This window comes from Helicoverpa zea, chromosome 2 (assembly GCF_022581195.2).
Source record: "Helicoverpa zea isolate HzStark_Cry1AcR chromosome 2, ilHelZeax1.1, whole genome shotgun sequence".
Lineage (NCBI taxonomy): Eukaryota > Metazoa > Arthropoda > Insecta > Lepidoptera > Noctuidae > Helicoverpa > Helicoverpa zea.
The window spans coordinates 6179835-6205821 of record NC_061453.1 but is presented as its reverse complement, the minus strand read 5'-3'; the positions used below and the strand labels follow the sequence as shown (position 1 = coordinate 6205821).

General features: G+C 36.7%; 1 protein-coding gene across 7 annotated transcripts in view; it reads left to right on the top strand.

Moving 5' to 3' along the window:
* LOC124641062 (protein sickie) overlaps window positions 1–25987 on the top strand; it is a 161311-nt gene that overhangs the window by 21332 nt on the left and 113992 nt on the right. For 4 of the 7 annotated variants that reach the window (XM_047179090.1, XM_047179077.1, XM_047179082.1 and 1 more), the window contains exon 1: window positions 25056–25154. The exons of the other annotated variants lie outside the window; for them this stretch is intronic. In XM_047179090.1, coding sequence (XP_047035046.1) covers window positions 25071–25154 — 84 coding nt within the window. In that variant the 5' untranslated portion in view covers window positions 25056–25070. Of the gene's footprint in view, window positions 1–25055; window positions 25155–25987 lie in introns of those variants that run through there. 7 annotated transcript variants of the gene reach the window in all.

The following is a 25987-nucleotide window of genomic DNA, read 5'->3' as shown; positions in this document are numbered from 1 at the left end:
GCACGCACGCAACCCGCACCGAGTTACAGTAGCCCTTGTTTATTTATTTAATTAAAGCTACAGGGTCCAATACTATTGTAATCGTTAAAATTATTAAGATAACTTTAATTATTTTACAAACATTTCGTCGTCAAAACAGAATTTCAAGAGCCAATGAACCGTTCAAAAAGCTCCAAATCAAAAATCGATTCAACAAACATGTACGAACAGATATCACGGAAATATGTTTACGGTGCAATTCCAAAAATCACCTTTGATGTCCTTTAACCATCAGAATTAAAAATACTCCTGAAACGTGTTCTAGGAAAAACCTTTGAATATAAACAAGAAGCGGATGCGAGACGCCATCTAGTTCCGGACAAGTGAAATGGACGACTCATTAGTCGCGTACATGGAGAACAAAATTACTAATGGAGATGACAATCCTAAGAAAGTAGTGCGCCAAAACGCGGGTGTTCAAGGAACTCTAATAGATCCGGCCACGCCTTCAAATCCTCCCAATATTTTCAAAATAAAATCACCAATCAATCAAAACCTATCTTTGACAAATTGGATCATGCCTACCGTTCGTTGCTTGACCTACAAGAAGGCGCCTGACCTACCTTCCATATAGCATCTCCGGTATCATTCCTTCTTCCGTGTTAGCGAAGTATTTAGAATACGTCTGATACCGCTCCAATGACCTTTTGAACGCCATTGTACCGTGTGTGGTATGCATGTGTCGGGATTAACGAGTTGAGTGCGGAGGTAGAATACTGTGCGCTGTATGATGGGGGCGAAAAGTGCTTTAGTGTGTGGAATGCTGGCCTGTTGGGGTTGAGTCGATAGGGTTGAGGCGACCTAGTCTATTATGCGTAGTTTATTTTGTACTAAATTAACGTGAGAAGTAATAGAGGTTCAGAGGCATTGATTACTGAACGATAACGAATGTCCAACATAAATTGTATAATCCTTTTAAAACAATACTCCACCTTTTAATTTAATCGTTATCCAACTTCAAAAAGGGTGCTAAAATCTCATCTAAAATCTGATACACCCACCGCACAGACAAGGCTTTGCTAACTTATCCCCTTGTTCGTAGTAAATAATTATATAATTGGCCACCGGCCACCGCGTCCGGCAAAGGGCAGCCATTTGCATTTTAATCACGTGTTGATTTGAAGTAATGCCTCTACGTGAGCGCATATATTACACGCTTACATGTGTGAACGAATGGCTTTGCACCTAGCGCCGTCTGATGAAATCATTGCATAGATTTCTGATGAGCTTTACGTGTCTGGCGCCAGGATTTGAAGTGAAAATGATCTTGTGTTTGTACACAACAACAAAATCAAATTGATACGTTCATTTCAAATTAGTTCAATTACGTGATTTTGTACAGCTTATCTCTTTAAAGCTGGTACTCCAATATTTTCAAATATATTTCATGGTAGTTGCTCTTCTGTCTACTTTTTCACCGAACCCTAATGTTACCTAATGTTACCCCGCATAATGTTACCTACATTTGTGTTCTTAATAAATATTCATATCTTTAAATAGTTCCCAACATAATCGTTCATAAATCACGCTTATCCTACTTACCTAGTGCAAGAACAATAATTCATAAATGTCAGGGGACGAACTAAGGACTGGGACACATGGACTTCTTGCTTCCATTTTTGAGGACCGAAGTATCTGCTATTAGTTTTTGGGCAGACAAATTGGCAGCAGCAAACTTTGACGTTGAATTTGAGATTAGTTTGTGAACGACAGGATGGCAGGACGGTAGCCATTGTCAGTCCAAAGTGTTGGCCCGGCAATTAGGTTCATGAGCTATGTGGCTTATTGAATGCTCTAATATTCAATAGTGTTGATTATACTGCAGGTAGTTCTGACAATGGTAGTAATTGGTGATTATTTGTATTATGATGATGATACAACAGAACCTACACAGATATAATGACATGGTGCTTATAAATATTTTTATAGGTAGATTGGAGAAAAGTAAATTTCGTAAACAATAAATCAAATTTTGCTCTTACTGTTCATTCTATTTAAGTCAAAACTAGGTTCATTGTTATATAATTGCTTAGGTAAAACAATCAAATTTTCAGCATGGACCCATCATCATGCATGATGATAATAGGCAACCCCCTACCACGAGAACATTCCATTAACATTTTGGTCTCCTCTTCCAAAATATGCATATACATTGTATTTCCAACCTTGTCGGGAGAATCTAAAGCTTCTCGTGTGTTCTCACTTTACCTTGGCGCGAGTTCTGGCCGCGACATGTCCCTGGGGTTACGTGAAACTTAATTTGGTTTTACTTGAGGCGACGACTTAATTAAGTCGGCCGACGCGTGCCTCATGTGGTGATAACTTTACTTACTATGTACACTTTGTGGAAGCCCTTAGTTATACCTAAACTCAAAATATTTATTTGATATATACCTACAGAGTTATTAGAGGTAGCTTTAAATAGAGAGGCATTGAACGAAATAACACACACTTTTATAGGGTTATTTTTTCAATCTACATGGGAAATATCATGCATATCAAGTGCACCTTTTGAATATAGAATTCCAATAAATTACACATACAACACAAATTCCGATGCAGATCGAACCAGTGATGTTAACACATGATTGGAGCAAAGTAATTGGTTTATACCACGTTACACGTAATTCAGTGAAGCTCAGCCGCCCGTGAAATAGATCGTAACAAATCTTCAGAGACGTTCCACAATTTCCGAGTATTTCCGAATACAATAAGATAGTGTTAAAAATAAACATACGGGTAGATTGTCAAGTTCGCGCGAAGCACATGGGGAGCCGTCTATTTCTGATTCCGTGGCGCAGTAGTTGTAGCCTCGCCATTATTTCTATTTATTTTGTTGACAACTACCGAACGTATGGTACATACATTATGTCGGCCATTGAACTGTCGGCTTAGACATCGGAAATAACTTACTAATATCTTAATGGTTCTTAAGTATGAGAATAGGATCAAGGTATTTTATGATATTTGGAGTGTCCTTCCTTATCTTGATGATCCTTTACAGTTGTACATCGTATAGTTACTGTTAATGTGTAGTGACTGTTCTGTTCGTAGCCGCAAGTAGCATGTCGCAGTTAGTGTAAGGTTTCGAGCTTAAGGGCCACACTAGTAGTAGCAAGTTATTAGCCTATAAGTGCCCACAAAGAGCTAGAGAGAACATGGTAAGACATCAGTCAGATAGCGATTTAAACAGCCAGATGTGGACAGATAGTAGTCACCAGGCTGATAATAGTGTCAGGTATTCGTAGTTTCCTATGTATCTATAATCTGGCTAAATCTTCAGTAAAGCCTTAGACGCTATTTTGCCAAAATAAGCAGTCAATCACGACTCGAAATATAAAGTTGCAAACCACACTAACATTGCAATGCTAGCATTAAGTAAAAACGCAAGGGTTAATACAACATCTTCAGTTTTGGAGTAAATATAACGTTTTTATGAGCGGTGTACCGGCGGGTCAAGTGCGACCCCTCGTGTGTCATCCCGAATTCGTCATGTCATCGAAATGTAATAACTCCCCCTTGGAGCGGAGTCGAATCGGAAAGCTATTTACAAAGAAACTGGGGACATTCGGGGAAGGGGACGTTTTCTTGTGGAAACTAAGAAATCGGGGATACCACTGATCGAATGTTGTCTCAGAGTAGAGAGGTTTTTTCTGTAAGATAAACTTGCGTCTTTCCTTTCGAATGAGTAATAATTTATGATTCACTGTTTGTTTTGTCTAGCTTTTTCGTATTCATAAATGACGAATAGTTCTTTCATTAACTAAAAACGAACTAAAAGGTTATTCTATGATGAAATGAAAGCCACATTGCGGTAAGACATTATAATCAAGCAACATATACAAACTTTCCAAACCTTACAAACACTACCATAAAATCTATTAAATAAAAAAGAAAATCTCGCCAAGTTAACGGTAATGATCGTTCAGTAACGTGTTGAGGTAACAGCGACAATAACACGGCGGGTCGGCCGGTCGGCTTATAGGCGATTGACCGCCTGTCCCGATACAGATAATCGGAGTCACGACTCCTGGTAACCCACCGATATAGGATATACACTGAGGGCCAATGAAAGCGGGTCAGTTTCGAAAAATTACATAAAATATTCGATTTTTGTAACTGTTCTGAAGCAAAAACTACATTTCCCAACTTCTCCCTCCCAATTTCCAAACGACATGTGCCCTTTAAACATATTCAGATTTTATTAATTACTTTACTACATACATTTTGTAACTTTTGTCATAAAAAAAAATTGGTCTGAAAATTTTGGGAGTTTAAAATGTCTTTTTGTAGCACAAAGGCACACCTTTCAAAAGTGTGAACGATTGCAACAATATTTTCTGACTCTAGTTTACTGTCTTCAAGTGTAAACCCCAGTCTGGCCTACTCCCGTCATGGTCAGACTAAATGCATCTGATGTTAAGATTGTAACAATTTAGAAGATCACCGCACTATGAGGGTGATATGGAAGTTAATGCAACTTTGTAGTGTATCTCGATGCTAGAGGCGTTAGATTTAATTCCCGCGATAAGTCAAATTGATTCAAAGAGTTTAGGGAAATATTAAAATTATTTGGATTTCAAATAAACGTGTATATTATGTACCTAAATGTGAAGAGAGTATTTAACATGCAATGAAGTGATACAGTAATTAGTAAATATTCAGAATGAAAATCCAATGTTTAGCGAAAAAACTAACATTATAAACGAATAAATTCAGTACACCCACAAATAATTCGTCCTCATCAATAATTCACAAGTCGTTTACGTGTTATAAGTTTAACATAAAAAGTGTTTATAGCTCATAAACTTATACTGCTTAACATTTATGACTGATATTAATTGAAAACGAAATCTTATAGATATTTCTGTCTGATTTCATAGCGTCATTTCAATGACGCTTTTATGTCCATTTAATGTATTCACAGTATTTTTTTCTATTTAATAGTAATTGATATACCTAGTCTTGTAAACATGTTAATAGATATTTAATTAATAAGATTTCTAAATGATTTCTAAATGACATGAAATTATCATGTTACTATCACTGCATGAGTCAATCATGTATAGTTGAATTCGCCTATACATTACCATTGTAATTTAAAATAAAATCTACATATTTTCTAGGTAAAATTTGCATGTCAAAATAATCTATATATAGTGCAAAAACAATACAAAGTAATGACTGTAAACACAGAACTTTGTACTTATGGGTACCTATTCATGTGTTTTAAACCCAATACCCCTCATTTAAACACAAACAGCTCCATAGAAACTAGCTTTCTGTTTTCCTAATATTAGAATTAGTGTGAAAATAATATGAATTTACATTTCACTCAAAGCATGTCAGTTTGATTGCCGTGAAGTGCGGTGCGTGCTGACTAAACAAGAGAGGGTTACGTGTCGTGTTTTACTTTCACTACGATTGTTGTTCCACCACCGTTCCTTTGTTTAGGAACTTTAGGAAATTTTACAACCGTAAATAAAGCAGGAAATTAATCAATTGTGCCACATTCGAGTCATTACGAGTTTCTGTTAGAAATTCCCGCTTCTAATAAAATTAATTCGACTTCCGAATTTGCCCAGAAATATCAACGAAAAAGCTTTTTACTGAACATTTTAAAAACCCCACTGAAGACTTTAAATTTTAGTTTGTTTAATCAGTGCAAGGGATTTCGAACTTTATTGTTGTAGTAATAAGTGTGAAATCAAGTGCACAATAATTTGCGATAAGGCTAGGGCGGCAATGTTTACCCACGCACGCGATCGATAGGCCGTAGAAACCTCCGCGTGAAAATTGCAACCCGTCGCCGAACGACACCGCTGTCTAATAGAATTACTGGAAACGAGATCAAACGGAATTAGTTATTTTTTCGGTGGAATATTGAGTAACGCTTTTAAGGAGGATTTACTTAAATATTTTTTGTAAAACTGAAGTCGTAGACTTTGTTCAAATATTGCAACCTTTTATATCTGTGTAGCACCTTCAATAGTTTTGTGAAAATGTCCCAATGGATCATGATACGATGAACTTCTATAAAAGACAATAGTGCCCCAACAATCCAACCCTCTTCCAATTATTTATCGATCAGTATATTTCCACAATCTCTCCAATTTGTACGCATTATGTGACGAATTCACATCATTCTCAGCTATTTCGAAGTCTTATCTAGTAAATGTTATGGTTTGCGCCACCAGGTGGGGATCCGTATAGTTTGCGAATACCTCCCGCCTATCTTGCCAACTCGAGGGGACGCCGTAGATTTATTCTGCTCGGTTTATTTTACCTTGATGTTTACTTTTTTGTGAGTTGGATATGAATCAGAGTAATAGTAATGAAAATCGAGTAATCGCTATCGAAATTAGACTTTAATTTGTTGTGATTAGTGTCCATTTTGAAACTAGTGATATAGGTATTTAAATGACTATAGAAATAGAAAAGTAATGAATACAGAACTGCATGGCATGATATGGCAAGAAAATACATGGAACGAAGATTCTCGAAAACTCATCGAACAACCATTCCATCCAGCTTTAAAGTCCCAGAGCCCTACGAATTCTATAATAAAGCAACACCATTTGTGCAAAGAACCTTACTATTCGTCGCTGATGAGAATTCGGGACCAAAACCGAGTGGTAGTGCTAACACAATTGATTGCGACATTCAAGATGCGCCAGCCGCGGAAACAGCCGCATCTACTTCTAAATCGAGCGAGGACAGAGAAAAATCGCCCAAGAAGAGCTCATTTTTCTTCTCCCCTTCGAAAAGTTGCAAAACTCACGGACGTAGCTTTTTCCGGCTTCAGACGAGCCCCAAGAAGTCGAAAGCGGAGACAAGCGACGTAGTTACCGGTGCTAGAGCGTCTCCAGCGCCACCGGGAGCCGCGGGGGGCGCGGGGGGACTCATCAGCTACGCTCCAGGGTGGTCATTGAAAGGCGAACACCTCATGAAGTGGCAGGAATCTGGAAAAACCACAATTGAGGTAAAAATAACAACATTCATTATACTTACTTAGGCTTTGTTTTTAATGCAGGCAAACACACCAACAGTACGAGCAAATATTTTTATTTTAATGGAATTTTAAATATCAATAAGTCTTAACTTTTCGTCTACTTTTAACATCTTTAGGAAGTAAGCTGTTGTAAAAAGTTCAAAAGTAGAAATTGTGCATGCAAATCTGTTCGACAGTGGTTAACAGCCACCCGGCTGGGGTCGATGAGGGGAGGTTGTTTTTGAGAAGAAAATGAAAATTTCAATCTAAACGCGCCCTCAGGTGATGGCGCCAAGGGAAAGCGCACGGTAAAGAAACTTTTAAAATCGAATAAATTCACAACAGTATTCTTATTTAAATTAAGTGAAATGTGTGAAAACTTGGGCGAAGACAATGTTCTAAACTTGGGAAAAGCTTTTCAAAAAGATTCAATTTATACTAAAATAACTACATATTTCTTTATTATATGATGCTGTTCTGCATGCCAGGATATTTCCGCCAAACAAATACAAAAAATCATAACAAACGATTTTCGATGGCTAATTTAGCATGGCGACAAATATTGCCAGATTCGTTCCGTCGTTTTGGCCACAATAATAATATCAGACGCATTAGTCGGTTCGCCACCCCCGTCTTTGCTAACATTTTTCCTATTCTCCCGCCAGCCGGAAAAGTGGGGAGAGATGAACACGCTGATAGCCTTTTATATCAATGTAATGCGAGTATAATTTTCCTTTTTAGTGGCAACATTAGGAAAATGTCGCAGGTAGATAGTTACTGGGTGTTATTGGATCGTTTGTCTTATTGGCTTAGTGCAGGGGAATATAAGGATAAGATTTTTGAAGTTTAATTGTACAAGAATGTTTGAATCATTTTGATTTAATCTCAGTATACAACTATCCTTAATTCATTAAAACACGCAAAAAATAACCACAAAACAGAGTTAAACGACCTCCACCATCAACAAAGCGTTCACGTACAAATCTAATTTGCCGTCAACAAAAGTAGACCGACCTGTGCATCTGACAATAGAGTCTCCAGTCAGTGAGGTTCATTAGTACCGCGAGGGGGGACCCTGAATATGTATGAGGAATCGAACCCGATGTCACGAGCCGTCATTATGATAGGGCTCATATCACGCTGCATGTTAATTATTCCCTGCTGCTTATTAAATGTAGAAGGGTGATGTAATGAAAATCTTGAGGGTAACTTTGATTGGATTTTGATTTAGTGGGTCAAAGTTTTGCGGTAATATGATCTGTCAATCAGACAAAAGCCGAGCGAAAGCTTCGTCGTATGCATTTGATCTCGTATCCTTTTGAAATCACTTACTCTTAATAAATGTACCTCACTCCCCATCTGTGAATATATCAACAAACGCACATGTCTTATTTTCCCTCTCTCCCCAAAAATATTTCTCTATTACTCCCGTTCATTAGTGCGGTTATCTTCCACGAAGTAGGAAACAATAACATTTACTTATATAGAGTAATCAGTACCCCAATTGGCGATTTTGTTTGCCTTCCCAAAGAGTGCATCAGTAATGCACCCTTCTGAAGCAGCTATTTGTTTTGTGAAGTGCTACGAATGATGTATGTGTAGTAAAGGAAATTGTATGTGAATTTAGATTTATTGCTACCGATTACTTATGCGTTACTGAAGATATATGGCGTAGTTCAGCACATATTTTTTATTCTGTACAAAAAAAATGATGTTTTATTGCTTGAATCCATATAGAACTGTAATAAGGGAAAATATATTGAAAAACTACAGTCGTTATGTTGAAATAGGTACTTTATTCATGATGAAGTACTTCAATATATAAAAAAAAAAACATAATTTGCCAATGGCTTTAAAAAAAGACAACCCTGATAGATGTCACTATCAATAACATAGGAAAAAAAAACATCGAGTAAGGACAACCTGAAAGTCACTCAAAGAACATCGATACTTCTTAAGAAACATTCCCTACGGAATTAATATCGAGAGGTTCTGTAATCGCTATTGACAGCTCCATTCACAAGCCGCGGAGCCCAGACCCCGACTCACTGAATATTTCACTGAGTGACTTATTAGCCAGCTAATTATACAAAGGAAGTAGTTAGGGAGTAGCGGAAAGACGAGGGGATCTTACCGCTCTTAAACATTCTACGCCTGACGAAGTTGATGCGTTTTTGTTTCATATTTTATGTTGCCCGTGAGTTTTTGATTGAATAGGGAAATAATTAATATCAGGACATTTTTGATAGTATTTTATTTCAATAAGGCGTTAATTTTAATAGCAATTACGACACGTGCCGGTCGTACATAATATCTGTTCTATACATGTATATTTTGTCAATTTAATACCATGACCGTTCACTTTTTAAATCACTGTCACGGCATTTTTATATCGCTACTTTAATGTAACAATGCGTTTAGATTAGAATATGATATATGTATGCACGTTCGGCTTTAGCATGTAAAAAAGCGGCGCATGTATTGTCCATTTATTTGGTCAGAATTATAGTACGTTATAACCCGGAGCGATAGTGTTTTGTTTTCTTATTGAATAACAATGAAGTGCCTATCCAGTGATGAGAATTATTATGTTGGTACGTGTTGGCGTTCGAAAGTACGTAAGACGTGTGAAATTAGTTATAAATCACACGATTCCTGGACCCGGGATGAATCATGAACGCGCCGTTGTAGGAAACTGTGGGATCAGTCAAGTGGGTGGGAAATTACATGGTTATTAGCATTTTGTTGTGTGAGAAGAGACCACACACTTTTTGACAATGGATGACTGGATTATAGTTGAATCATTTGTTTGCAGTACTTTTCCGAATGACAGCAATTTGTTATTACAATAATGTATTAAAAGGTAATATAGATAGATTGTGAGAGCTAATATTGCAATTAAAGGTGACGCAGATGTTAATTGCTAACCAAAATTATAAACTGAATATCGGAATATCTGGTTATTTCTTAAAATCCAATACAGAAATGCTAGTTAGTCAAATTGGTACTAAGACTTCAATGAATGAGATTGCTAAGTTGGTCTGAACTGAACTTCAAGCTAATTAAATTAGTTCAAGTTGAAATTGTGATTCTATTATGAAGGAAACGCGAATAAAATGGAATAATTTCATCAATGGAAATATACGAGACTTATGTTACATGGCATGGAATATAAACATTATTTCGAATATAAATGTTATTATTTATTAATGAATGTCACTTCTAATAGAATAAGTACCTAAGCTGTGTATAAAAACGTTACGGTTTGCGGTAACTACTGTTTTTGTGGTCACTGGCGCCTTAGAATCGCACAAAATAAGTACATATTATATTTATTAAAATAAATAATTCTTATAAATTATTATGAATCACTACTTTTAATGGTTCCCGATAGGCGCTCAGTGTATCTACCGACTTTACAGTTAAGTAGGTAAAAAGCACCATATCTTAATATGTACCACGAAGGACAAATTTGTCCTCCGTGATATGTACTTATTTAGTTTGGTTATCCTCATGTAAGCATGCCGTACATACTTAAGTATAAACGAATAACAGTTGAAAACAATTATTAAAATCTTATACAATTTCTATCTGATTTTGCTAAAATTAAGTAACAAAGTAAGTTTCACAAAAAAAAATGGTTTATTTGTTCGTGTTTTCCATATTGGCACTTATGGTTCTTGTGCGTAGGTAAGCTGTCGATAAGAACTATTGCCTTGACAGATTCCAATTTCAAAATCATTCGTCTATAACTCAAACAAAAAAGTATAGCATAGAATTTCAAAATTGAATAAAAATATCACGTGACACAAAAAGCCAGCATCAATTTGGCAGTTAGTCTATATTGTCAGCGAGCTGAACATGGACAGTGCAGTTTGGGTTTTGGAAAAAAAGTTGCGGTTGTGACGTCATCCGCGATCTGTCGGACACCGGACAGGATCGAATAAATTACTTGCGGCATGTTCGGATTGTGGACAGGTGGGATTGCGGAGAAGCCTCGAGCTGTACCCGAATTGTTCCCCAAATATGTTCGGCATGCGCGCGTTGAATCATTCACCATTTTATTTTGCAGCTTAAGTTTTATTGTACGCAGGTATTCAAATTACTGACCCTTAAGTAAGGCCGTAAATTTTATCTTCCATGCCATTACCGACTCAGCGTGTCTCAATTGACTCATTAGTCCTGAATGCATGCTATGTACAGTTAAACTTCAGCCGCATTAAAATTTATTGCTCATGCACTGCTCTGAATAAAATACTAAAATCAATTACCTACCGATAAAACTCCAAAAGCAACATTTTAAAATCCTTTAATTAAAGCAGCAGAGCGCGTTCAATGCCAAAAACAAAACATAAAATATGCGACATGCGGCATAACATAATTTTGTATAAATCGATGCGTGCATGAATCGGCCTGTGGAAATTGGTTTTCCGTGGCTTTTCCGCACTGTCGGATCGGCAGCATCCGCTTAATGCCGCGAACGAAGCGATACGAGAGATCCTTTTACCCAAACAGTTTATGAGGGGATCCCACAACTCCCGTTGTTGCTCTTGCATTACCGCAAACAAAACGAACCCATGAAAATGAGTTTTTGTTTCCCCCATTGTTTTAAACATGATGACTGAAGATGGAATGAAAAAGCTGGGCGTTTTTGTTAAAAGGACGTGGTATGATTACCCACAGCCAGATGTTAATAAGTGCTTAGTTTTGTGTTGTAGTTGCTTATAACGTACAAAGAAACTACATTGATTTATACCTACCTTCATTTGTTTTTCACAACAAGAAATATGAAATATGATTCAGTTATTATGAGCAAATTTTTTGCCGGTCACCGCTAGACATCCTTGAGTGTTCAGCTGGCCATACTTCAGACCATTCCATAGACTTGTAGATTGTCACAGTGTAATTAGTAAACACATGCTGGATATCGTGTTTCACAGCACAGCACGGTCCAGTAACCCGACGTGTCAATTAAGAATCGTCGCGCGTCGTCCGTTCATTTAGATTTATTCCAACTGGTAACGAAATTATTGTTAATCGAGGGCCTACTCGTTCGTTTGTGTTGATTTATATTCGGCGATATATCCATGTATGATTTGTTGATGTCATTAGGTATGTGCGGATATGGGGATTTATAGCCAGTGTGTAAGATCGCTAAGTGATGTTGAGACCTAAATAGTTCGCAACGAGAAGCGTGCGTGTGCTTAATAAAGATGAATGGTGGAGCATTCCAAGTTATCAATAGGCATAGGTAAGCTATGAGCATAATAATTAGTAGAATTCATCATAGTGGAAATTAACGAGGCCCTTGACTTCCTTTCCTTCTTTAATGTTATTTTTCTTAACGTTCAGTCAGCTAGCTTTTTTCTTTAGGAACTATAAACTCACAGTAAGCTAAACGGACAACGTAGATTTTCAAAAAAATAACACCTTTCTCTGTCCCTTTAAAACCGAATTGATACCTTCCTTTCTCCTTAACAACAACACTATAATTTAACATCAATATTTATATTCCTTTCATCAGTCTGTGGCAGTTTGACAGCGTGTATCATATGACGTTTTTTAATTGGAACCCAAAATCTTGATCGAAGTTGGACGGCTAATAAAGCAGCGTACGTCGAATGTCACGTTACAACACGTTCGGGACCTTTCGGCCCCACTCGGCTGAATTCGTGTCAATCTTCATCTAACCACACGCACTTGATTAAATTCGTTGGAACACTGCAAGAACAAATCTCTACTAAGAGCAATAATGTGAAGGTGTATTTGTATTTTTTCAAAAACTTATTTAATTTAATGGTATTTTTATGGGTGCTCTTTGTTAGGACTCAGATGACATACGTAAGTATTAATAATATAAAACAAAATGTTCCATATGTAGGACATAGGGTAGATGCTACGAATCTAAACTTGTATATCTATTTTTAATTTATAGAATTCACAAATACAGAATTCGTGCTGTATGCCTCGAAATCCAAAAGCTTACCTCTAGATTCGGAGTAAACTATTTTCGGTTTGTAGGGAACGGAGATAAAATGGAAACCGTATTCCAGCTATAATAATATCAGACACAAACCAGCTAGCTTGTTGAGAAAAGTCTAGAGTTTTCCATTAGTTTGCAATTTCCAGTAGCGAATTAAAACCTCATGAATAATATTGTGTTTCAATAGTGGCTTTGGAATCATAACAGAGATTATTATAAATGGAGCTGCGGTTAACGGTCGGCTTTCACGTCTAATCCATATCGTGATCAATTGCGTGTGTTATTTGCTAATTTATAATTTAACACAAATAGTGATGGCAATGGATCCATATAATTTGTTGGTATTCGTCGCGCGTGTCATTAACGGTTCATTACGATTTGCCGCCGGCTTAATTGGCTTACCGTTGCGTATCGTGCTTTGAATCAAAATCGTAATCAATTTCGGACCATCAAAGCGATGTCAAATGGACATTATGGCTTATCTCTAGTGTCTACAGTGTTTGTGTAATGTTAAATTAATATTGATGACACATTATTAGACTACTAAGAAGCTAAGTAACCAATCAACGGCGAGCGACTACTAAATAAATATAGATCAGACACGCGCCAGCCGGATGATATTAATTTTGCTAACTGAAACGGAGTTTGAATTCAGTTTTCAAGGTTTTTCTTTTGAAATTAGCTAGTTAATTGCTTTTATTATTTTAATGAAATTAAACAAATGTTTTTCATTAACTTTTATAGCAGCAGGAAGGAGCACATATGCTTTCACAAGCCCTTTTAAATATTCGAGTGTACTAAATTAATTAAAATGTGGTATCTACAAATACGTTCGCTCGTGTTTCCCGCCTCTCCCTTTTAGGCGCTTATAGTTCGGCCATTCAGAGAATGCGTTCCTGACACGTCGCGATTGAACTGACGACGTAATAACATTCATTGATTATTGATATAATAATGTTGTTTTAATGCTCCTCAATTGTTAAAACGGTAAACAACCAGCAAAAATATTTTTATCGTAACTGCAACGCCATTGCAAAGTTACGTCGTCAGTTCAATCGCGACGTGTCAGGAACGCATTCTCTGAATGGCCGAACTATAATTGTTTCGAACACACCGAATTATTTTGATTTATAGCTTTGTGATTGCTGCAACTCGATTATATAGGGCCTTTGTTGGTCTCTAAATTGAATGAAATGAAAAATAAATTAAGTCCAGTTGTGAAGTGGAGCGCCCGCTAAGAAAAGATTCAGAACCATTGTGTAGGTTTGGCGACAATGGGACGAATAAAGAACGATATAAAGATGACGGGCAACTGCAAATTCGCAACATTAACACTGGATGTGCATTGTTAAAAATATCATAAAACGTAATTGGTATTCGCGGGCTCCATTTTGGTGAATTCATGTAATGGAGGGTCCGTGGTGTGCGAGCATAAATGTAGGTACTTACATTAAAAGCCTTTTTAATCTCGATAAATGAGTAAATAAATACAGCCGGTACTTATTACTCTTGCATACCTATTAGTCATCATACAATGTACCTACATGGTGCAGTTTCTTGCAGTCATATCATGGCCGGTGTTTGCAACATCTCGGTTCACTAACGAGTCGATTTAGTTCGTACGAGCTACAGGAATCAAGTCAATTACTGTACGGCTACGTGCTCTGCAATACCTGCTGCCTTCCGCTACGAAATTCTCGCAAACTCCTCTACTAGGTTTCAAACTACATAAGAAGTTTCAGATTACCTAACTAAAGTCGCATTTATCAAAATGTGTACTCTGCTCATAATTAGAAAACACGTCATAATATTGAGCGAGATGCTAATAAACAGTTATTACTGCAATAAATTATTTGCAGCGTGTTGTGCAACACAATGTAGGGAAGAGCGCGTCTGTTATATTCTTGTAGCATAGTGGTTAATTCAGGACTAGGAGAGGTGAGGTGACATGAGTCAGCGAACTGACTCACGCCAGACTATCTACGAACTGTTTGGTAATTCTGAAATATTGGATCGGTCTGATATCGGGATGAGTCCCAGACAGCATGAGTAAGCGAACTATGTGGGTTTTTGTGGATCAATGAAACGTTTTATAAGTTTATGAGCTCCCGATAATTGATTTCAGGAACATGGTGATGTGGGATGCAATTTTGGACTACGTCGTTAATCCGATTATCTCGTTTGGCATAGCAGGTGGGTGCTTATGTTCAGTAGGTACCTATTGTATTATCGTTTTATGAAATGATACGTCCATTCTAACTTTAATTAGGTATAATGAGATTCAAGCAATTTGTATAAAATACTGAAAGTCAACAGCAAAGTTTTGACCACGAATGTTTAAATTAAGTTGAATATAAGATGTTAGTAACTAATTAAATATATTGAAGTAAATGTACGAACGAAATTCATTTCTAAAAGGATATCTTCTTAGTTTGCTTTGATGTGGCAAGTGTTCGCAAGTCTAGCTACAGAAATGTGGCTACGCCACAAGCCAAAACGAATGTCTCCTTTCAAAAACTATTTCATTTTACTAATTATCATATGCTCACAATAAATTGCCTTTCTTAGCATTCATAACTTAATCGGCAATTAAAAAACACATTCATTAATCATCTATTAAATACTATGTAGAACATATGATATTTAAACGAACTAATCGTTTTATACAGTTCAGTAATAAATTTATATTACGCAATAAATCCGTCGCATACGCATAGTCTGTATGAAGAAAGCGTCATTAAACGTGATAAATACAAATATACCACACATAAACCTAGTTTCTGACGGGAGTTGCATCGCCGACTCGCAAGTACCAGCGACGCTAATAAAGTTGAATTTATCATAAAAAGTTGCACGTTTAAGACTGAAACAGTCGTAAATAAGAAAATAAGACCACCTATTTATATTTGTGGCTGTAGTCCGCGCGAACCACTTTGATACTTGAAGATTTTATTGTTTTGCGGTTTGAATTTCACATGTAATGCAAAACAAGTTTAGTTGGTATTTACCCTATTCATATTAAGGAAATGGTATCAAACTACGAACTACATTCATAAAAAAACTAATAAATACAATTTTACACAAAATAAAAATCGAAAGGGTTTTTTGACTGTTTCTTACTTACAAAAAATATCCGACGACTTATCTATTTAAATCTTATTTTGCTTCATTCAATTTATAGAATTTTATTCTTCTAATCATAAATCTTCAGCTAAATACAATTCTTGAAAAAACCTAGTATCAAGACAACATCATCGCGGTATACCAACGTAGGGCGGACGAAGAAGTAGTTGGGCACAACATTCATTGATGTGGGGCGGAGGCGGGCGTTAGTAGCGAGACCAAAACGTACGAAAATATATATAGCGTCTAATGCACCGGCATTTCCGCGACCCACCTGTGAGCCCTGTGGCTTCTGCAAGAATTGGGACGCAGATACACAAACCATTCGGTATTACAGCAACAGCAATTATATGAATCGATTTATTTAGATAATTGTCTTTCCTCGAGCAACCTGTAATTTTACCGTCAGTGGGAAGTTTTGAAACTGGAACGCATAAACAAGTGAATCTCCATATTTATTTAAAAGTTACTTTGGTTGATTGTGACAGTGGGAGATATTAAAACTGTTTCGTAAATACTACATATTCTTATTTTCAAAAAAGCTTTATTGGCATTGTTTTACCTTATTAAGAAATAATGCTTAATTAAGACAGTTTATGAAAATGTCTTAATTGATACAAACGTTCGCCATTAAATATCGATAAAGACCACACACGCCCACATAAAATTAAAGAGAATTTTATTTATATCAATTCTTATATCAATTCATTAGAAGTCAAGAAGCCGGTGATCAAAAAATAAAAAATGTCACACAATTTATTATAATAACGAAGTCTTTATTCATAGGTTTTTTTCTGTATCCCAAATAGGATAAGTCACGCTTCCCTTTATCCCGAATACAAAAGATCTAAATACGTCGGTAGGTCAAGTGTTGGTTTCCCGGACGGGGGACCTCACCGGCCGACAACAAAAGCCAGTTTTTTTTTAGTTGAATGTAAGTTTGGTGACAGGTCGAGGGTGATGTGAGTAGAGTCAAGGAAAGGTGCGCGAGAGAATAGTCAATCGAGCACGTTTGTGCTGGTTGCGTTTGAAATCTTGGTTCATTGTATGTTTTGCCGTGAGCCTTGCGAAATGTGATTGTATCCGACTGTACTGTCTAGACTGACTGAATGAGTCCTTTCGTAGTTCAGATAGTATCTGATTTCTTTATTGCCTTGAAGTTGTCGTTATTTTATTGAACGATCAAAATGTTGATGGTATAACCCTCAATATCTCATGCTTGTGGATTCGATCACACATCACTTAAGCAATACTTGCGCTCCTGCCAAGCTTTTGCTTTTATATCAACACCTCTAAATTATTTTGAGTATCAACAGATTTGTTTCTAATTTTCTTTTGTGTGACAACGGGACGTGCTTTTAGGCTATTCTCACTGTCCCTCTCTAACGGTCGAGAGCTTTCGTGTGTATCGCTTTCGGCTAAGCTGGGCCGGGCAACACCGGGTTAGTCACAAGCGCGCGCGCGTTCGGAACACGCGCGCGAGGGCACGCGCGTGCGCCATGTCACAACACTGTTTCGCGCAAAGGGTTCCCTCGCAAACGGCTAAATCTGTCCAGCACTTCGCAGACAGTTTGTTACGCTCCTATGATTATAAGACCAAGTGTTTGCTTTGAAACTTGTGTTTGGATTTCTGGGCAATGTTAAATTACCATAATTTTCGTAAAAGGGTTGAGTAAAAACCCCTAGGCGCAGTTCGTAACACAACACAAATATATTTTTGCTCTCATCTCCTTAATTGTTTCACGTACCGCTTTTAAGAAAGGTGTGCAAGACTTCTGGCTTTGGCCAAAACTTGCAAAGTTCAATTTCAGTACAAACATTCCGCATCGTCTCTCGTTTCGATAAATTGCAAATGTAGATTGTGAGTGCAGTAAGAAAGATTTATTGCATGGTCGTGTTTAAGCTTTTTGCTTCAGCAAATGGATTTTATCAAGAACACTCACTGCTTTAAGGATTTACTAATGTACATCTCGAATTCTCGATATAGCGCCGTTCCCATTGATCGATTCATTCAACTGTATCGGTAGCTATTGTTCATTGAGTTTCAACAACACTAACAAGTGGTTAATTAAAGCAAATTGTGTTATTTCTGTTGCATCACTTTCTAATTTAGTGGGGCTTTTGTAATGTTGTTCCTGCGGGGATATTTTTGATGTTTATAAACTCTTGAAGAAAAAAAATTAATGTTGATAATTGAAATAGGCAATGCAAACCACGTTGCATTTTGTTTTCATTCAATTTACCAATGAATTTGAGAAGGTAATTAATTTCAATGAAACAGAACGCCAGATTCAGAACCACTGAAAGTCACATTGAGCAAAGTGTGAAAATTGATCTATGGTATCAATTGAACCGGCTAACGAGTCCAATTAAGTACATGTTTAATGACAGTAGCTGTATCTCAACTAGCGGATGGACATTAAAAACTCATTAACCACGAGGATAATGAAATAATGGTACTTACGTATTATCTATGTGACAATCAGCTTATTACTCCCTGTGTTCACTTAGGAACATCTTGAGAAGCCAGGAATGGAATATCTTTACCATACCGAAGACCTCTTCCGCCTTTCGTTTATAGAAATCTGATAACTCTAGTGTTTGTTTGGTGTCGGGTGTATGCCGAATAAACAGTAGTTTGACTTCTTATATTTACGAGAAACGAGTCTATTTGTGGAACTGGATCGAATTTATGGGACATACATAATGAGGTTTAAATTTTCGGTTCGGACTTTGATCCTCGACACGTAAGTGATGTGGGTTCATCAACTAAACGTTTTTATTTTACTCCATATGTTTGTACAGAGCCAGATCTTATCCAACCGTATCCGCTTTGACCATAACTGTAGGCAATAAACCACACTTTATTTTAGGAAACATAATACCTTTTTTAGTTGCAACCGTATTTGGCAATGAAATACTGGTTAGATAATATAACTTTATTGTTTCGTGTTGTAGCATTGATCGCCGCACCTCTATCGTAACAATAGGAGTTTGTACTTGTTTCCTTTGCGACATTGTACCGCGAAATAATTAGCTAGTTTGCTCAATCACCCGTGAACGAAATCAGGAAAACATAAAAAATAATTATTCATGTATCCAACGCCTACCCATGTGTTTGCATCTGACATCGCTACTATTTATAAGATTCGACGAATTGCATGAAATCGAACTGAATGAGTTCATGAAGCCTCAATACTTTTATTTGCGAATAATTTATATTTAGATTGCTTATTTTAGACCAGCTGGCTTTGACTGATTTATGCATCTCGTGTTAGTCTCGTTTAAGTTTTCATTGACGTTTATAAGTGGCCAGAAATAGATGCGTACTGCGTATTTAATATTTACGAATAAATATTTCAGTATGCTTAAGGATGTCAAAACGAAACATGCAGGAGTTCATCATTATACCAAGCATATCATGAAAGTCATTCTATTTGAAAATTAGTAGACACATCTTCTAAGAAAATAGTCCGTAAAAATTAAACAAAAATAATAAGCCTCGTAACCGGACGGACGGACGCCCGGATGTTTCAAAACGGTTCCTAATGACTAGAGAACTTCAAAAATAATTTTCCCGACTACTTCACTGCTTGTCAGTAATTTTCTCAGCTATCGTCGGCAAATGAAAACAAAAGCTATGACTCAGACTTACGTTAGGCGTCTGTTACAACACCTACACTTTATTTCAATTAACGTAAAGAGCACACGAACTTTTGGCACACCATTAATATGTATATAGGTCAACGATACTGATTTATCTGTGTTTACATAAACTTGCCATTTTTGCAGAAGCTGATAAATATTTATAAAGCAATTCGCAGTGATATCGTATTCACACCTATTCTATTTCGCACTTTATGACGTGTTTGGTGTGAAACTATATCAATGTCAGCAAATCTTTGATGGCGCCGACGGCCTATGTAATCTAATCTTGCATAGACAATAGACATTCATATCTGCGCGTACTAGAAAATAGATACAACGGAATTGCAAGCCGTGCCTTATTGTTTGTAAGTCGATATAAAGGCGAGTACACACTTGACGAGCATCGTAGTACATCGAATGCACTCGCCCACGTCACAATGGGGCAGAGACCGCACATCTGTGCCCCAAATACGAGCAAGGCCGATACATCGTTTTATCAAACACCGGATCCTATAACGGAACGATCCAAATTCGGAAACGATCGATGCCTTTTAGATGTCCGATGTCGCAAAACAATGGTGATACAGAACGACCTTTGGTTCGCGTACCTATGAGCCATTCTAGGCATTCGTGTCCAGGTCTAAGCTTAGTTCAAACTAAACAAATGCGGATCGCAGAGCAAGAATCGCTTGGCTCATGCCAAAATAGCCATAGCTTATTGCGGTAGTCCACAACTCTTTTAATGGACGTTGTCTCATATTGTTTGTTGGTGTAAACGTCCGTGTTTTATGATTATGTCACAGAAGTTCGTTGCTCCGGGCGCACCTTCCGCATGGTTATAAATACGGCAGCGTGTGTCGAACTTTTGACAAGCATGTAAATAAACACGCGGATGGGATGCGGACGCTGGGCTGAGCTGCAACGATGCCGCCCGCCGTGCTAACGTATTCTTACTTCAGGGTCGGATTGTGTGCTCAAATTGTGGAAAAGAATATAATAAATACATAAGTCGGTTAATATAAGAAGTAAAGTTCACCATTACCTTTGAAATACTTATAAACTTTTGCTGCCTTCTTAATTATGTTGAATGCAAATGACTAAATTCAGGCAGTGGAAGTGAAATACCAAAAATTAATAAGGATATCCTTAAAATAAACAATGTAAAGAATCGCATATTGTATTTGAACCGTTGCATTATCTGAATCCGCCTCTGTCCGTTTATGATCTTTACACGAGCTTACGCAAGTTTTAAACGATCTAAACGATACCATATTACATTGTAAAACATAAATAAGAGATATTTATTAACGGTAAAAGATGACGTCAATGCTTCTTTAAGTTTTATACCCCTTTGTATCTCTCAGTTTTACAGCCTCTGAATGTTTATTATGCTTTATCATGGGCCTTTATGGTTCACAACTTATTTTACTACATCGGTAAATACCCAATTTCCATCGGAGATATTTTCTTTTATCTCACGTATTCTTATTCTGTCTTTTATCGCAATAGTACCTTTTCGTTGGTACCGGGCTAATCATGGTAGGTTTGGCGATTTTCAAAGAGGTGTGAAAGATGAAGTGTATCCCATTTCCTCCGACGCTTTCCTTGATATTACTCGCTAATTGCGTGCAGCTGTTGCGTGTGTTCATTACAGGCGCTAATTAACGACAGAATCTTGTTACTAGAACAATACATTTTGCAATTCATTAGAACTGCATCTATTTTTTAGACAATAGACAGATTAATCTTAGCTATTTTGCACAAACCCACTCGAAAATTAATAGCATAAGCGATTGCATGATCTTTCTGTAGCACGTAGGCAGATAGATCCGTGGGAGTACCAATCTTAGCTTCACAAATTACTAAATAGGGACAAACACCTGATTATGTATTAATAACTTCAATTTGAGCTTAATGTTCTTTATTGTGGCTTTATTGCCTGCTGAGAATAACATATCAATATGTTAATTCTTATAACTGTGATGTACAAAACTAGCGACAGTTTGACCATTGAGGAAAGGCGTTTGACTGAGCAATAATAGTTATTTGTTATACAAGAGTGCAAAGTTGCTTTTTAACCGCGGGCTCAATTTTGATGACCGAGCAAGCGAAGGATTCTAAAATTGAAACACTCGCTACGCTCGTGTTTCAATAATTAGAATCCTGAGCGATAGCGAGGGAATCAAAAGAGCACAAGGTGAAAAATCTTTGCACTCGAGTGCAACACGTAACTTTTCATCCCACCTCATCGAGGAAATTACTAAATGCAAAAAAACAAAATGGCGCGCACATACGAGTATCAAATTAAAAAGATGTACCTATTAAAGTTAACATAATTTGAAAACTCACTTTAAAAATGAAACGACGTTAAAATTCTGTGTAAAAACAATAATAAAAAATACTTAATTAATTGAATAATTATTTTAAGCAGTATTTTATTTATTTAATATGTATTTGTTTGAAAAGTCTTATCAAGATTGTTACAAATGGAGTATTGCACACGATGTTCTAAATTCAAATCACTTTGCCGCTCTAGAGGATAAAAACGACTTTTGCGCTCAGATATCAAAGGGTAAAACTACTCTTTCCGAGATGGTGGGATGAAAATAATTTTATAGTTGGCGTCAAAGTTTTTAACATATTTTTACAGTGGCGAAGACTGTTATTGTGCTCATAATTCTTTACTGGTGATACAATAATCACCAAATTGCTCTTATAAAGGCGAAATGTTTGGATGTTGGTCTACTTACCCTCTAGTGAGTTGTAAGTACATATATCATTTGAAAGGTCTTTATAAGCGCAACATTTCGTATTAACATACCTCTGTGCTCTTAACTAGAGCTTATTTAAAATTAAACTATTAATAGTTTTTAGGTTACTAGTGTATGCCTTCTCTAGTTATCAGTTATATTTAATTCCTTATATACTTTATTATGTACTCCTGTTATATACTTCCTTATACGGGGCGTCTCGTACCTAATCACATTAAATTAAATGCGTTAATATTATGTCGATTAGCAAAAAGAAAATATAAAATACGTAAAAAAATGAATTTTTCAAACAAAGTAAATAGAATAAAAATATTAGTAATAAACACGTTCGCATATCGAGTTTAGTGCGCCGCTTTCAACGTTATTTAAATGAAAGTTCAATCTTGTAGTACTTTGAATAATAGTTGTTCTATGAGGCTGTAAAGTGCATAAAGACAAAAGTAATACATAAATAAATATTAACTAGGCCACCCACTGGATGGTTCTGTCATTGTTTCAAGCGTGTGTAGGGCTGCGATCTCGAATTTCGCCAAACCCGGACAAACATAAAAAAAAACCCGGACATTTGGCGTAAATCGCATTTTTTCTCTGGACGAGTACGAATTTTTTTTAAACAATAGAAGACCAAATTTTTAACCAATTTACTACTACCATATATTTTAATTCAATGAGGTGCTTCCATACATGAAAAGTCTAAAAAATCTTGAAATCCCGCCCGGGCGGCCCCCGGACGGCCACCAAACTAGGACAAACCCGGGGAAACTCGGACGAATGGCAGCCCTAAGCATGTGCAACGCTGTATTATTTCGATGTAATTGTCGAGAGGCGCAGGCGCCTACACTAGTCATATTACACGGAATGGAGCTTCGCGGTAACATGTATTTAAACTCGAGTTGATCGACACTTCATTTGTCGATGATGCTTATCGATTGTTAAATCGAACGTGTATCTTGTATCTCTGGTTGGAGGCTTCTAATGATTTGCATATTTTTTTCGTTGCTGAATAAAATTATGATTGTACATGATAGTTTGCTTTTCGATGCAGAGGTATGATTTCAGTTTTAATCATTCCATGTGGAATTTCCTATTTAAATTCCGGCTCTAGGATTGAGCCCGATTTTAGACGATAGGGTGTTATTTATGTAGAACTGGGTAAATGCAGATGAACTGTCTATGACGACACAAATCTGCTCTTTAACTCTGAGTATAACATCCAAGACGTTATTAAACGTTAGTAGAAAATCTAGAAGATCTTGTTGCTAGCTTCTAAGAAATATAATAATCAGTGTTTCAATGGTCTATTATTTCGTAGTATTAAGAGTCAACTAGCTGTTCCAGTACTAGTGGGCATTGGGCCAACGACGTATTAACTAATCCTGGACCATTGTAATGGCAGGCTTAACGCGATAGTTATTAGTGCTACGTGAAGAAAGCTCTTGGCGTGGACGCAGTGGTTTCGAATGATGTCAGTTACCCTACTTTTCATTACAGCAAGTGTAGTGTATGTATTTTAATCGGAGAGGTAATTTTATTCGAAGGAAAGGCAGAGGTTTAGCAGCAGTGTTAATTATTATACCAAAATATAATATTATACATAAATCCAGTCAGAGAAAACACTGAGATACACCACACCTTCAATGACGATATAGATCTGACATGTGAAAATGTTTATACCTAGTTGTTAATATTATTCATCGTGTTATCTCTCTCAGCTATCGTTTTATTACAGCTAAAAGCCTCTCACATCTTAATCCTACTCAAAATCCGGTTACAATATGAACAGCGAGGAAAATTATTCAGCGGTTTCCCACTACTCCGTGCCAAAATACTCTCTATATCCCAAACACGTCAGTCTAATTTCTTCAATGTCGATACGAAGCTTATTTGTAGAGTAATAAATATTACAGCGGCTTTGTATACAAAGTGAAGAGATTTATAGGTGAAAATACGTTTTCTAATTTCAAAATGAGATGAGAGTTGAGTGAAATTAGTGTTGAGACGTTGAGTAATAGGTATTTTGGTTCTAGTAAGTAGTATTTGAGCGTTCAAGCGCTGACCCAGTGTAGTCGGCGCGTAAAATCGAGCGTGGGCGTCACGGCGCCGTCCGCAGTGTAAATATTCCCAGAACTTTATCGCAGTGCCGCGTAGTATCCATTCATTCATGAACTATAACTCACTAAGCAACCGCGACTGATTCCAGTTTACAAAAGTATAAGAAAAGCAGCGTGGTCAAAGGATATTGATTTGCATATATGATGATACCTTTACGGAAGAAATAGCCTAGATAACTATTATTTTATGAAGAAGCCTAGCCTAGGAAGACCTCATTGCTAGTGTTCGTCATTTGTTTACAATTGTTGCCCAGAAATCTCAATACACACTTCACTATCATAATTCTCAACGAATACTTCCTTCCAGTTATAAAAATCACAAGTTTTAAAACCAAATAAAATGTGCAAGTCGACGAAAAACTTCTACTATAAACTGTTTGACAAAAAATTAAAGTTTTGACATCATGATACCGACGTGTATACGAGCTCCTCGGTCTATCCAGGGCTCTACAGATGACGTCACGCGGCAGACCCGGTCTATTGTGCAGGTAACTATGTAGATCTAGACTTAATCAACTAATGACTAATTAGCTGGAAGCTAGTGTGTCTTAACGTAACTATTAACATTGATTTATGAGCGTGCACTAGATTTATGGTTGAGATAGTTCAATGAACTTGTGTGGTGAGTTGTTATGTGTTAGATTAGTTACTGTGATTAAATACTATGTACTTAATATCTTTACAATCTAAGGATTTTTGTCTTTTCTAAATCTCATCTTATTGGGTCTTGGGTTATTCACCATTCTTACATACTGAGCTGTATCATTATGTATTGAAGCATTGTTTACGTAAATAAATAAGTATTAAGATGAAAAATTTGCTCTTTTAGGATATAATAGAATAGTCATTTATTTCTACGGTAAGTAGATGGTAAATCTCTAATAACAAGAAAACACTGTTTCCAAAACACTACTTCTTTTATACTTAGGTATTATGTTAAATATCGTGAGAACGCTAAAATTGCGTTTCCCTCACTAATTAAATAACAAAGCGCTTATTATACTAACAGCCAGTATTTATTGAATAACTCCTTAGAAACTGTGCTCGATCCTGACCTCGTTTCGTTCTTTTGTCTGACAGTGAAGGATGCCTTTAAACCATCATCGTTATTAAGAAAGTAAACCGCTGATAGGATTTCCAATGAAAAATACGCGACGTCACGCGACCTGATAAATAATTTCCATTTTTTATAACAGTATTTAACTTTGGATTAATTCGAAAATGTATGAATACAGCAGTATTTTTTCGGACAGCCAGAGTAAAATGCATTTCAGATCATTATAAAAGCCAAATAAATCTATCCATCGTCTGATACTTCTTC